Source organism: Balaenoptera physalus, assembly GCF_965194825.1.
Source record: "Balaenoptera physalus genome assembly, chromosome: 1".
NCBI classification, from domain to species: Eukaryota; Metazoa; Chordata; class Mammalia; order Artiodactyla; family Balaenopteridae; genus Balaenoptera; species Balaenoptera physalus.
In genome coordinates, this window is record NC_138882.1 from 50,559,340 (window position 1) to 50,573,318 (window position 13,979).

The 13,979-nt window shown below is 36.3% G+C and overlaps 1 protein-coding gene across 4 annotated transcripts in view; it reads right to left on the reverse strand.

Moving 5' to 3' along the window:
• Positions 1–13,979, reverse strand: part of XPR1 (xenotropic and polytropic retrovirus receptor 1) — a 198,998-nt gene that overhangs the window by 72,209 nt on the left and 112,810 nt on the right. For all 4 annotated transcript variants that reach the window (XM_082465311.1, XM_082465313.1, XM_082465312.1 and 1 more), the window contains one exon: positions 10,879–10,980. In XM_082465311.1, the coding sequence (XP_082321437.1) occupies positions 10,879–10,980 (102 nt within the window). The remainder of the gene's footprint in view (positions 1–10,878; positions 10,981–13,979) is intronic.

Below are 13,979 nucleotides of genomic sequence, written 5' to 3' on the forward strand. Positions count from 1 at the left end.
GGCACCTTAGAATTATGCCTACCACATACTTTGAACTGATGCAAATTTCTGAAGACTCCAAATGCCATTTGGTCCAGCAGTCAAAATGGAGATTTACAGTTGTTCAAGTGATAGATGGAATATTAGCCCAGGTTTAACTTAGTGGACCCAGCTGGTTCACAGGCTCATACTATGATTATATTTCCAGTTCTGGAATGTATAACTGGCATAGAAATACTGGGCTACTGGTGGAATCTCAACATTGACTCTGACCCAGGGGAGGAAGGGCTCGTGGAAGTTCTGGAATTTCTCCCTATCAAGATAGTAAGCCAGAAGCACAAACATATCCCTAGGGGAACTTCAGAGGTTAGTGCCACCACCAGGGATGATGTTATCTATCACATCTCCATTTACTTCATCTGGTTAGTCTGTGCAGAAGTTGGACGAATCTTGAAGAATGAGTGTGGATTATTGTTAAACTTAATCAAGTGGTCACCCTGAAGGCAGCTGCTATTCTAGATGTGGTATTATCACTGGTGCAAATCAACACAGCCTCTAGCACCTGGTATGAAACTATGCATCGAATAATGCAGCTACTTACCTGGCAGCAGAGACTAGCAATGAGCCCCAGAAATGACACCATTCCTCATTGGAACTGACCAACCACCTAGTGGCAGGTTGCATGCACTAGATGCAGGGGGCAGAGATTTGTCCTCTTTGGAACAAGTGCTTTCTTGATATGGATATGCCTTCCCTGCTTATAATGCTTCTGCTTGCTACCACTATCAACTGGAATGCCTTATCCATTTTCACGGTGGTAAAGCAATGAGCATATCTATGGAATAAAATGGTTTTATCACATACCTAGAAATAGCTGGCCTAACATAAAGGCTTACTGAAATGAGTTGGGAGACAAAACTCTCACAGGCTGGGGTTCTGTCTTTCAGAATGCAGTATTGAGACCATTATCTGGTTCTATCCTAACCACAGCCAAAATTCACAGTCTAGGAAAGAAGGGGTGGAAGTAGGAGTGGCTCCTTTCACTATTATATCTAATAATCCACTCAACCTGCAACTTGAGCTCTGCCTATTGGTTAGTCCTCAAGGGGAAATGCTTCTTTCATAGGAATACAACAATGGTTCTGTTGAATTGGAAGATGAGACTGCCACCTGGCCTTTTTTGGACTCATCATACCATTGAACCAGTAGGCAAAGAAGGTGTTTACTTGTTAAAGTGATTCTGATTACCAAGGGGAATAGATAACACAACAGTAGCAAGGAGGACTGTGTCTGCCATCCAGGAGACTCCCTGGAACACATCCTAGTACTTCCATGACCAATAACAGAAGTTAATGGAAAACTAAAGCAATCAAAAAAAGACAGAATTACTAAGGATTCAGCCCCTTCAGGAATTAAAGTTTCGGTTATGCCATCCAGTAAAGAACCCTCACCAGCTAAGGTACTGGCTGAGGGCAAAGGAAATATGGAATGGGTAGTGGAAAAAGCAAATCATAGATATCAACTATCACTTCTTGACCTTCTTATTCTGTCTTTTACATACCTTATATTTTCCTCTCTATCTCTGTGCTGCATGCTGAGTAACTATTTCAACTCTACTAGTTTATAAATTCTCTCTTAAGGTCTAACTAGTTTACAGTTTAATTGATTAAGATATTAATTTAAGTAATTATATTGTCATTTAAAAATTTCTAATTGGTTATTTTTAAAAGTCAATTTTGATAGTCTCTTATTCTTTGCTCATGGTTTTGATACTTTCTTTTATGTCTATAGCCATATTAAGTATATGTTTTATTTTGCACCTGAAAATTTGCATATCCTATACAGCAGGAGTCTCCAACCCCCGGGGAACTGGGCCACACAGCAGGAGGTGAGCAGCGAGGGAGCCAGCGAAGCTTCATCTGTATTTACAGCTGCTCCCCATCGCTCGCATTACTGCCTGATCTGCACCTCCTGTCAGACCAGCGGTGGCATTAGATTCTCATAGGAGTGCGAACCCTACTGTGAACTACACACGCGAGGGATCTAGGTTGCAAGCTCCTTATGAGAATCTAATGCCTGACAATCTGAGGTGGAGCTGAGGCGGTGATGCTAGCGTTGCGGAGTGACTGCAAATACAGATTATCACTAGCAGAGAGGTTTGACTGCACAGAGACCATAATAAATCCACTGCTTGCAGACTCATATCAAAACCCTATCAGTGAGTGGCAAGTGAAAACAAGCTCAGGGCTCCCCACTGATTCTGCATTATGGTGAGTTGTATAATTATTTCTATTATTATTATGTTGTAATATATAATGAAATAAAGTGCACAATAAATGTAATATGCTTGAAACATCCCCAAACCATCCCCTGCACCCCAGCGCCACGGAAAAATTGTCTTCCGTGAAACCAGTCCCTGGTGCCAAAAAGGTTGGGGACCACTGCTATACAGCTTTTAAGTGTTTTGTAGTCTTCCATATTGTAAGAAATGGAACTATTCACCTATATTCAAATTTCACATTTAAATCAAAGGGAAAATGAATCTAGGGTTTTTTTAAAATACAAGTTAAGCATTTCTATTGCATATGTGTTCGTCTTATTATCCTCATGATCAAAAACAGTATAGAACTTCTTGGTTCACAGTGCACTTTACGTCTCAGCAATTTTTTCGTGATGCTCCTAGGCCAAAAAATAGACCAGACACTTTTAGTAAGTAGTTAAGTTCAAACAATATGTCCCAACCACTTAATAGCTATTTGAAAAAATATTATACACAAATACAAACACATATATAATGAAAGAATGTGAAGATTTATCCAAAGTCCACTTGAAATTACTATGCTAATTAAAAGCTTCAGGTAATTAGTAAGATCCAAAAGCCAGAATATCCTAAGTAGCATGAATGATCAACTTTTGTTGTTAAAACATTAATACATGAGTTTGCTATTTGTTTAGCTTCCTTAGCCAGAGTTGTCAATACACAAATTTTGTAATTATTTACATCTTTCAGTACAAGGATATTAAAAATGTAAGAAGTCCCAAAAAATGGATAGAAAAAGAACCTGTATGCCAGCAATAAGTCAACAAACAGCTTCTCCATCTGGCAAACTCCTTACTCATTTTACACGGCTAATCATATATATCATTTTCTATGTAAAATTCTTCTTGTCTAACAACTCTCAGTCACAATTTGAAGCTCCCTCCTTAAGGCTCTCATGGGACTACATATATGCATACATAGAACACTGCATATAATTCTTTGTTTATATGTTTCCTTTATTTACTAACTGTGAGCTCTCTGAGGGCAATGGTTCTATAATCCTCATCTTTTATGATGAACAATTTTTTTTAATATCTTTTTTTCATGTATGTTTTACATACCATAAAATTCACCCACTGTAAGCATAAAGTTTGCTGATTTTTTAGTAAATTTGTAGGGTTGTACAGTCATCACCACAATCCAATTTTGGAACATTTCCATTACCTCGTACACTTCTGTCATGGCTGCTGGCTGTTGATCCTCACTCCCACCCCCAGGTAACCACTGATCTGCTTTCTGTGTCTACAGATTTGCTTCTTCTGGACACCTTATATAAAGGAGTCATACAATATGTAGTCTTATGTGTCTCTCTGGCTTCTTTAACTTAGCATGATTTTGAGGTTCATACATTTTGTAGCATGTATCGGTAGTTTCTTCCTTTCACTGATGAACTGTATTTCACTGTATGGATACACCACATTTTGTTTAAATATTCATCAGTTCATGGACATTTGGATTGTTTTTAGTCTTTTTACTATATAAATTATGCTGCTATTTTTTTTTTCAAATGTGACCTCGTGGGAAGACTTTTTTTTTTTTAATACATGTATCCACTTATTTATTTATTTATTTATTTATTTATTTAATATTTTTTTGGTTGTGTTGGGTCTTCGTTTCTGTGCGAGGGCTTTCTCTTGTTGCGGCGAGCGGAGGCCACTCTTCATCGCGGTGCACTGGCCTCTCACTATCGCGGCCTCTCCTGTGGCAGAGCACAGGCTCCAGACGCGCAGGCTCAGTAATTGTGGCTCACGGGCCTAGTTGCTCCGCGGCATGTGGGATCTTCCCAGACCAGGGCTCGAACCCGTGTCCCCTGCATTGGCAGGCAGATTCTCAACCACTGTGCCACCAGGGAAGCCCAAATTATGCTGCTATTAACATTCACATACACTTTTTTTGTGTGGACTATCATTTTCATCTTTGCAATAGCAGGTTCAATCCATGTTTGTTGAATGAATGAATGAATGGATATGTAGGAAAAGAGTTCTCTCTAGTAATCCAAGTTCCTATGTAGAAATAAGGAAAAATAAAAATTTCAAGGGTATTTTGCTACTTTCTTTAAACTAGTGATTCTCTTCCTTAAGGGCACGACTGTCTAGAAGAGCATAATGAGAGAGAATCCCTACATGGGAGTGTTGAGGATAAAGCATATGTTACTTGAAAAAAAAATTCAATATTACTACAGTTATGATGTGAGATTTTTTAACTTATCAAAGGGGCATAGGTTTAAAAAGGATGAGAAACACTGCTTTTGACACCAAGTGTCCAAGTCTATTTTGCAATGATACCTCAGCTTTCTAAAGTTAGATCTCCAAAAAGCTCAAATACATGGAACAGCACAGAACCTAAAAAGAGGTATTAAATGTGTATATAAAACATATTTTGGTCTATGAATGAAAATCTACAAATACAGTTATAAAAAATAAAAATGAATATTCCTAAGCAATTTTATAAATACTGATGAAAACAGCCTATTTTGGCAATAAATTCCAATTTCTATTCATGCCAGTGAATCAAGTCACTCTAAATATGAACAGATTATTATCTTAATAATATTTGCTTAATGCCATAAGCTCTCATACATTGATAATAAAATATTTGATAAAAATTTCCAATAGCTGTTCAAGAACTTTCAAAGTACCTATGTGTCCCTCAAAGAGCTAAAAAAAGATTATCAAGATCTTTTTTAGTTTTAACGAGATTTGTATACATATTTTTACTTTGAGAAAAGTTACTTTAGAAATACAAGGTATCTTCAAAGTAGCAAAGCTATTATGTTTATGCAACTGAAGAATATTTCTTGATAAAGTTAATGCCTTAGAATACTTTTATTGTTTGTCTTTCAATGTTATCATCTTGCTGATTCAATTTATGGATTTCACTGTTACCTGAAATACAAAGTAAGTTTATAAGAATGCTGACCCATTATAGGTGATTCAGGATAGTTAATCTTGTTGCATTACGTCCAATTTTTGCACTGCTTTTATCTGGAGTTCTTACTACCTGAAATTCTGACAACCTCAAATACTTAAGTCTAAAACCTCCATGTGTGAAAATAGCATCCTATTCTTCCATTCCACTTTTCTCTCTAATCAATAACACTCCTTATTCTCTTACAACTCCAGCCTCAGCTGACTAGTCGTTATCCTCCTCACCCCCAAATATGTCATGGACGTTAATGCATTACACATCTGGATAGGTTTCCCCTTGCCCTAGAACACCGTACTCCAGCTCTCCCCACTCCCCACACAGCCATTCCTGAACACACTCCTCCAAGAGGATCTGGCAAATTTAAAAGTTTCCATTTATGCTTCTTCATGTTCGCTTCCACAGTACGTTGTACAACTCTACAATAACAAATATCATAAATTTTTTTTAAAGATATAATTAGTAAAGAAATATATTAGATGTACTCTGATATTTTCTATTCTACTATATTTTATTCATATCTTTAAAAAATGTGCTGACCCCTGTGGGTCATTTATTGGGTTGCAACCTACAATTGTTTAAAAGAACACTAACTTAGATGATAGTCTGCTTTTTTGTGAAGATGCCATCCTAAAAACCTGTTACCCCATTACTATGGGCATTGCCTATGCTTTCAGTCTTAGAAAGAAAGAAATGAAAACAAAAGCTAGGAGGGAAGGAGGAGGAAAGAAAGAAGAAAAGACAAAGAAAAGGTTGGTTCCCCATGGCTTGTTTTTAATAGAAGCCTATCAATCACTTTTTTAAAGAAAATGAAGAAAGCAACACTTATTGTGCATAGAATGTAAATAATTGTAATTTTAATTTTCATCAGATGTGTTAGGAAGAAAGCAAGCCACTCTAGCTGCTTTAATTCACTTCCCCAACTTCCCCTAACCTCCCATCCTTTAAGAGCTTTTAAGTAACTTATTCTGGGGACTTCCCTGATGGTCCAGTGGCTGGGAATCCACCTTCCAATGCAGGGGACGTGGGTTCGATCCCTGGTTGGGGAACTAAGATCCTACATGCCGCCCGCATGCCACAACTAGAGTGCCTGCGCACCACAACTACTGAGCCCGCACACTCTGGAGCCCACGCGCCACAACTAGAGAGGAGCCCAGGCACCACAGCAGAGGATCCCATATGCCGCAATGAAGATCCCACACGCCGCAACTAAGACCCGATGCAGCCAAATAAATAAATAAATACTTTTTAAAAATAAAAAAAAAATGTAACTGATTCTGTTGTAATGATGTAGGAAGAAACGCTAAGACAACAGAATTTTAAACAATATTACAAACCTATGGTCACCCTACTTAACTAGATATATTTAATCCTCATTTTAACACATGAATAAGCAAAGAACAAAACTAGCCATTAAGCCACAGTTGTGGGTACTAGATACATATAATCACTTGTGAAATGAACATTTAGTATTTCAGTGAGAGAGTTTCTTATGTTTCATTACACATACTCAGTGGTTATACAGTGCCTCAAATTCAAAAAGAATAAAGAAAAGTAAACATATAGCAAGATACTGTATAATAGGATTATAGGAATAACTGTATAATAAGAATAGATTTGAGTAACTATTATCCAATTGGTCTTACATTTACATGGAGACTGAAAATATTTTACAGCCAAGAAATAAATCTGTTTCTATTACCATTATTTTCCTACTTATAAATAACACTACTGTGATTTCCTTCCTTTCTTCCCTCCTTTTTGGTAAAGAAAGGAAAAGCACATAACAGTGTTGTGAGTTCCTAACATAAAAACTGAAGTCAAAAATTAGGACAAGCCAGATAAAAACCCTGAAATTGTTTCCTTTAGAAACAAAGGAAAAAGCATTTAGATATTTAAAATACTCCAACCAATCAAAAGGGCTTGCCTGTTTTAATTGTGGAATATTAAAAGCAACAGATGTAGTCTAAGATTTTTTTAAAATGTAGGTGCCTAGAAATACTGCTTAGAAGCCAAGTATTTTGAATGGAGGGAGAAAGCAAACTGGTTCGAGAAAAGAGAAAGATGTGACATGAAGTAATTTATACTCCCAATGGAAAAGGACATTACTGGTCATCATAAAAAAAAGTTTCTAGCACTACAACCTTCAGTTTGTATTGACTGATACCATTTTCAGTGCGAGAAGACACCTGGGAGAACTCTAGGTCAGTGATCAGCAATGTTATCACCAAAAGGATACCTCCTTTAAAAAATTTCCCTCTCTTCCCATGGTCTTCGAATGTTTGAAGATTTTATCTATAAATCTAAATAAATACCCATATCTTATTAGCCAAAAAATATGTAATAAAAAAAGAATAAAATAACTTACATTAGGTTTTGTGAAATATTGAAAATAGCTTCTGACTCCTTACGTGTGAAATCCCAGAGGGTTGGGAATCAATTTGCTCATTTTACAAGTAAGTACGTAGAGGCCAAGGAAGGTTACATGGTAAATGTCTTCAAAAAAAATAATAAGGTTCAAAAATCCAAAATGTAATTGATAGGTAATAGACTTTTATGAAAATAAATACATTCATATTTTAGTAGTATTCATTCTGTTTTGTTGGTTTAGCTTTTATAGCATTTGGGCAGGGGGTACTTCAAGGTTTCAGGCAATACTATATCTCACCTAAAAAATAACCATTTTTAACTGACCATTAAATAATTTGTGAGATGTAACTGGGTGGAGGTAGGGTTTATAAGATGAACTCACCCCTATATTATTTATAGTTCTTCATGTGCCCTAGTATCTGAGGATTGTAGTATACAAGACAATCTGCCATGGAGAAGGTGGCTAAATAAGGAGAAAAATGACACTATCTAGGACAAGCACCAATTCTACTTCTGTCAATCATGTCTTCATATTACCCATCATTTCCTGACCTGGCAAAAAGTCAGCCTGAAGACTATCAATTTGTACCTACTCCTTGATGACATCAAGAGACATGCCCTAATGGCTCTGCCAATACACACAGAGAAAGGAAGTCATTAAATCATAGCCCCCAAATTTTTAATAGTAGAAAGCCTAAAATTATCTTTGAAAAGTAACCAAGTCTAAAATACCATTTTGCAAACTGAGGGTTGTAACCCAATATGAGATCATGAAAGCAATTTAGTGTATCATATATCAGCATTTAAAAAATCAAATAGAAACAATTAGAGAATATAGAATATATTATAAGTAGTAAGAATAAGTATTGTTTCATGAGAAAATATTTTTAATCAAATATATTGCACATACACACATATACAGATGCATGCAAACACATAAAACACACACATCTGTCTGTGTAATGAGGTCATAATTTGTATGTATTTTTTACTGTTAACTGAAAATATATAAAGTATGTATCTATTGTTAAGAGCAGATATTTATTTTTCTTTGTAAATCAAGAAGCTTTATCTACTTTTTGTAATCTAATTTATCCAATTAGAGTTGGGTTCAGAGATCCTTCCCAGAACAATCATAGTAAAAGAAAAATGCTAATAAACTTGACCTTTATATTTCTCATTTACAACCTTAGATCATACCCAATAGACTTTTCTCAGTCGAAATACTCTTTCTTGCAAATGCCTTCCTCTTTCAGTCTCCTCTTCCTCATTCTACATTATATGGCTGCCCTCTCCTCTGTCTACATTGCTGGTTCCTCTTCATCCTCTTACCTCCTAATTGTCGAAATTACTTTTGTCCTTGAACACTGTAATTCCTTCTGTACATTTTTCCCTTGCTGAAAATCTATGCATTTGCATGGTTTCAAATAGTATTTCTGTTTTGTCTCTGCCTTCTAGATGTTTGCAACCTAGTGAAAAGGACGTGCATATACGCTATGCCCTTTCACAGCTCTGTGCCTTTGCATAAACTACTTCCTCTGCCTAGGAAGAAATCCAGCCATAAATGAAAGATGAGAAGGAGAACACAGAGTTAAGATATTTGCTTCCCTTTTTTTCAAGATGAGGTGATCCCATTTATTTTTTTTATTTTTTAAAAATTTATTTATTTATTTATTTTTGGCCACGTTGGGTCTTTGGTGCTGCGTGTGGGCTTTCTCTAGTTGTGGCGAGCAGGGGTTACTCTTCACTGCGGTGACTTTTCTTGTTGCGGAGCACAGGCTCTAGGTGCGCAGGCTTCGGTAGTTGTGGCATGCGGGCTCAGTAGTTGTGGCTTGCGGGCTCTAGAGTGCAGGCTCAGTAGTTGCGGCTTGCGGGCTCTAGAGTGCAGGCTCAGTAGTTGCGGCGCACGGGCTTAGCTGCTCCGCGCCATGTGGGACCTTCCTGGACCAGGGCTCGAACCCATGTCCCCCTGCATTGGCAGGCGGATTCTTAACCACTACACCACCAGGGAAGTCCCTGCTTCCTTATTTATTTATTTATTTTCTGTTTAAAGGGAGTGACTTGCTAAGGAAACTAAACCAGTGAAAAGGGAAGTTAGAGGAAAGTTATTTTCTTAGAGGAAATAATTTCTGGAACAAGGTCTCCAGGAGCTGAAATTCAGTCAGTAGTTATAGAATTTGCCATAGACTGAAGAGGTATATCTTTTCTACAAATATTGGAGGAAAATAAATAAGGGTAAGAATATCTATAGGTATTTGGGAGGAGGGGAGTGGCACAGATCTGCATAAGTATTACACACCAACAGGAATTGAAGGCCTTTATATTTATTTGTAAAGTAGGAGGTATAATGAACATGATGGGGAAGATGCTTGGGTCAGAGAATTCAAGAGAATGGCATAGGGTTTAGAAAAGCACTTTGGAATATGAAAAAGGGCACTGATCAGTATCCACAGGCAGCTTTGAGAACATAGTTAAGAATGCAACAATGAATTTACAGTGGTTCAAATTTGTTCTGCTGTGACTTTTTTTTCCCCCCCGGCTGTCCTAAGCAGCCTGGGGGTAGGCATGAAGAAGGTAAAAGGCTGGATTGGTCCACAGTTGGGAGTTTTGTCAGGCAGAGGCAATCAATGCAAGGCAATGAGGGTAAAGGGATTAAAAGCTCAAGGACTGATGGAAATGAAAGTAATTCTGGGAGGGGCCTGGTCAAATGGAACAGAATGAGGTAGTCAAAAAATTTGAGTTCTATGAAATGAAAAAACAGATGTTAAAGGAGTAGGGGAGTAAACATATATAAAAAACAACAATTTAAAGGGTCAGACATAAATAAATAGAAGTTCTAATATTTTCTTTTCTTCTCAAGAGCTTCTTGTAGATGCTACTCTGGAGACCATGCCCTAGAGAGACAGATATGAGTGTTCCACACAACGGAAAGGCATAAAAGTGACATAATTAATAAGCTGCAACTGTGTCATTCAGCTCTGAGAGAAATGATAAAACCAAGTTTCTGACTCTTTAATGCTTTGGACTGGGCCACAGTGAAGCTCAAGGTATTGAGTCATAATGAGGTCCTGAAATCCTTGCAACTGCAAGAGAACTAGGCAATATAAGGCTCAAACGGTGAAGTACCAGATGCATTCCTACCTCAGCTAAAGAAAATATCCTTTAATTGCAATATAGTAAGAAAAGCCCCAATTTTAAAATGATCAGAAGTTTCAACAATGACACGGTAGAGTTCCTACTTCCTTAGCAGCAGAAATTGTCTCTTGTACCAAACAACTACTTACCTGAATAAAATGTGTTGATTTTGGCAAGTTCTTTTTCACAGGTTTGGAAAAATTTTTCTTCAAACTTGGCAAAATATCTCTTTACTGTGTCCTCATCTGTAACTGAAAGCAAGGAAAACAATACTAAAATTTAGTGTCCAAAGGCCAACTAGGAAAACTAGGGAAATAAAAATTTAAATTACTACTTTCTTAGTCTTCGAATGACAACAATATATGTATTTCTTTGAACAAAATGAACTGTGAACTATATTAAGAAAAGGCTAATCAAAGGCCTCTTCACAGGAACACAATTATTTTTTAATTGAATGAAGTTTTCTAAATCTCTACTATAATAAACTTACAGTGGTGGACAAAATATGTGTTCATAAGACTTCAGAAGACACTACTGCAGAGGTGATCAAGGCAGACTAGGTGCTGGGAGGTGAAGTGAGTAGGATTCAGCAGAGAGTAAATTAAGTATCTCAGGATTAAGTACTGCATTCACAAAATGCAACAGATAATGAAGACATAAATATGTAATGTGTTTCTGGAAAAAATGAGTTGATTGTTCTAACTATATTAAATTGCTATCTACTCATTTTTACCTTAGCTGCACCAGACACAGAGAAAGAGATGTAGACTGATGGTTATAAATTAGATATTCCAAACCTTCAGTTGCTGGGTAGGAACATAAATGAGTTAAGTAAGTGGGTAATTGTACAAGTATGGTGATAAGCGGCAACTGACACATTCAGGATAAGTAGTGGTATGGATTCTGGTGAACTGGAGAGCACAAGTCCATCTAGCTAGTTGCTGCCCCAAGGTTGTCAGATCTTCCAATTTTTCAGTCAGAAGCCATAAATCTAGGTATTTTAAAAACACTGTGTGGGCCAATCAATATATGTCTTTGCAGGCAGGATCCACTTTGTGAGCTGTCATATAGCATATTGATTTACTGAATTTCGTAGTATAGATACATACAGCTTCAGGAACCCCAAGCCTAAAAAGGGTATGTTTCTTGCCCAAGTGAGCTCTGACTAGACTCCAGATGCTAATCATAATTTAGAACTACCCTATTTCTGGATCTCTGGGGCACTCTAAGCTTGAAACGTCTAGAAAAAGTACAGGTTCTTTTACGACCCTCAGATGCTCCTAATCTTAGTGCAATCCTGGAAACCCTTAAATAATTCACCTGTCCAGTAATAAGAGAAACAGTATTTCCCTAAGTAATATGTAACACACACACACAAACTCATAATACCAGAGATATTTTAAAGAAAACAAAAGCTTAAAATGAAGTTTAAAAAAACATGTTGAATCTATTCATTTAATTTGAATATACAAATGTAAAAAAAAAATAGCACTACTACTTCTCTATTTCTTATGCTTTAGAACTGAACAGCTAATGCAGGATTCTACTGATTGTGAAGTAAAGAAGGGACAGCTACTTTTAAGTACCTCATGTAAGCTTAGCAATTTAGGTACAATAAAGGCTATAATTGCCCAAGGCCAGTGAGAATTATTTGTCCAAACCATAAAGCAGGTCAAAGCTTTTTTTAAAGCTGACCTTGAGTTAAAGATGCTCCATGGTTACATATGCTGCTCTTGTTTTTTGGTGGCAGGGTGGGGCTGGGGGACCACGCTGTGTGGCTTGCAGGATCTTCGTTCCCAGACCAGGGATTGAACTCGGGCCCCCACAGAGAAAGCACTGAGTCCTAACAACTGGAGAGCCAGGGAATTCTCCAGATGCTGCTCTTATAATACATCTGGTTATAGCTGATATAGAATAAGAGTAAATCTTACTCTACTTTACCTACTCTTTTTTTTTAATTTTAATTTTATTCTCTATTGTGTTGTTAGAGAAGAAAACCCCAAAGCAAAAAGTGGGCTTGGTCATATTTACTTTGTTTCCCTATTAACAGACAACTTTGATTACCATAAAATGATGGAAATAAAGAAAGCTGTCCCTCAACGTGATTTAAATGTAGTTTCTGTTTAAAAAATAATTTTGCAGGTGAGGAATAAATTAGGAGTATGGGCTTAACAGATACACACTACTATATATAAAATAGATAAACAACAAAGATTTACTGTATAGCACAGGGAACTATAGTCAATATCTTGTAATAACCTATAATGGAAAAGAATCTGAAAAAGAATATACGTATATATAACTAAATTACTTTGCTGTATCCCTGAAAGTAACACAGTATTGTAAATCAACTATATACTTCAATTAAAAAAATAATTTTAACATATATGAATGTTTTTATATAGGTTGCATATTCAGCAACATCAACTATTCAAAATATTACTAAGAACCTAGAAACAACAAAAAATCTAAGCCTCTGAGAAACTAAAATGCATGCAATAAACTTTATGTATTAAAGCATGAACATTCTACCCACGAATCAATGTCATATGAATTCTTTATTTCCTCGATCTAGAGACTATTTTATCTAAAATACCAGCAGTCTGTTATCTAGTTTTCTAGTTCGCATATAACTTAATAGCCACAAATCAGAAGAGGGTAGAGTAAGATTACAGCAACACTAAGAAGTAATAGCAAACAGAGAGAGAAGAGGAAAAAAACCATACATAAAAGTAGCAAGAATAGCTGTGTAAAATAAATTAAATGAAGGAAAATGTTCTTGTCATCTCAGATTTCAAAAGACACAGTAATCTACTGTAATTAGAAGTACACTATTGGTAAAGAAATTAGAAAAACACAACAAAAAGAAGAGAACAGAGAGTCCAGAAATAGATCTGCATAACACAGAAATTTAGATTGAGATAAAATGGTATCAAATCAGTAAAAATGGACTACATAGCAAGTAAGGTTGGGTGAATTGGCTACCCACTTAAACTCCAAATGGAGTTAAAGAAACATTATAAAATACTACAAAAAATTAAATAACTCTACATGAAGAAGGCCTTCCTACACAGTACACAAAACAGAGACGATAAAGAGAATGACTGACATTCTCACAAAATGAAAAATCTCCATTCCAAAAGATACCACAAGCAAAGTTAAAAGATGAGCAACAGACAGGGAAAACATATCTGCAACATTTAAAATAAAGAATTCACATGCAAAATATATTTTACAAAACTCTTACAAA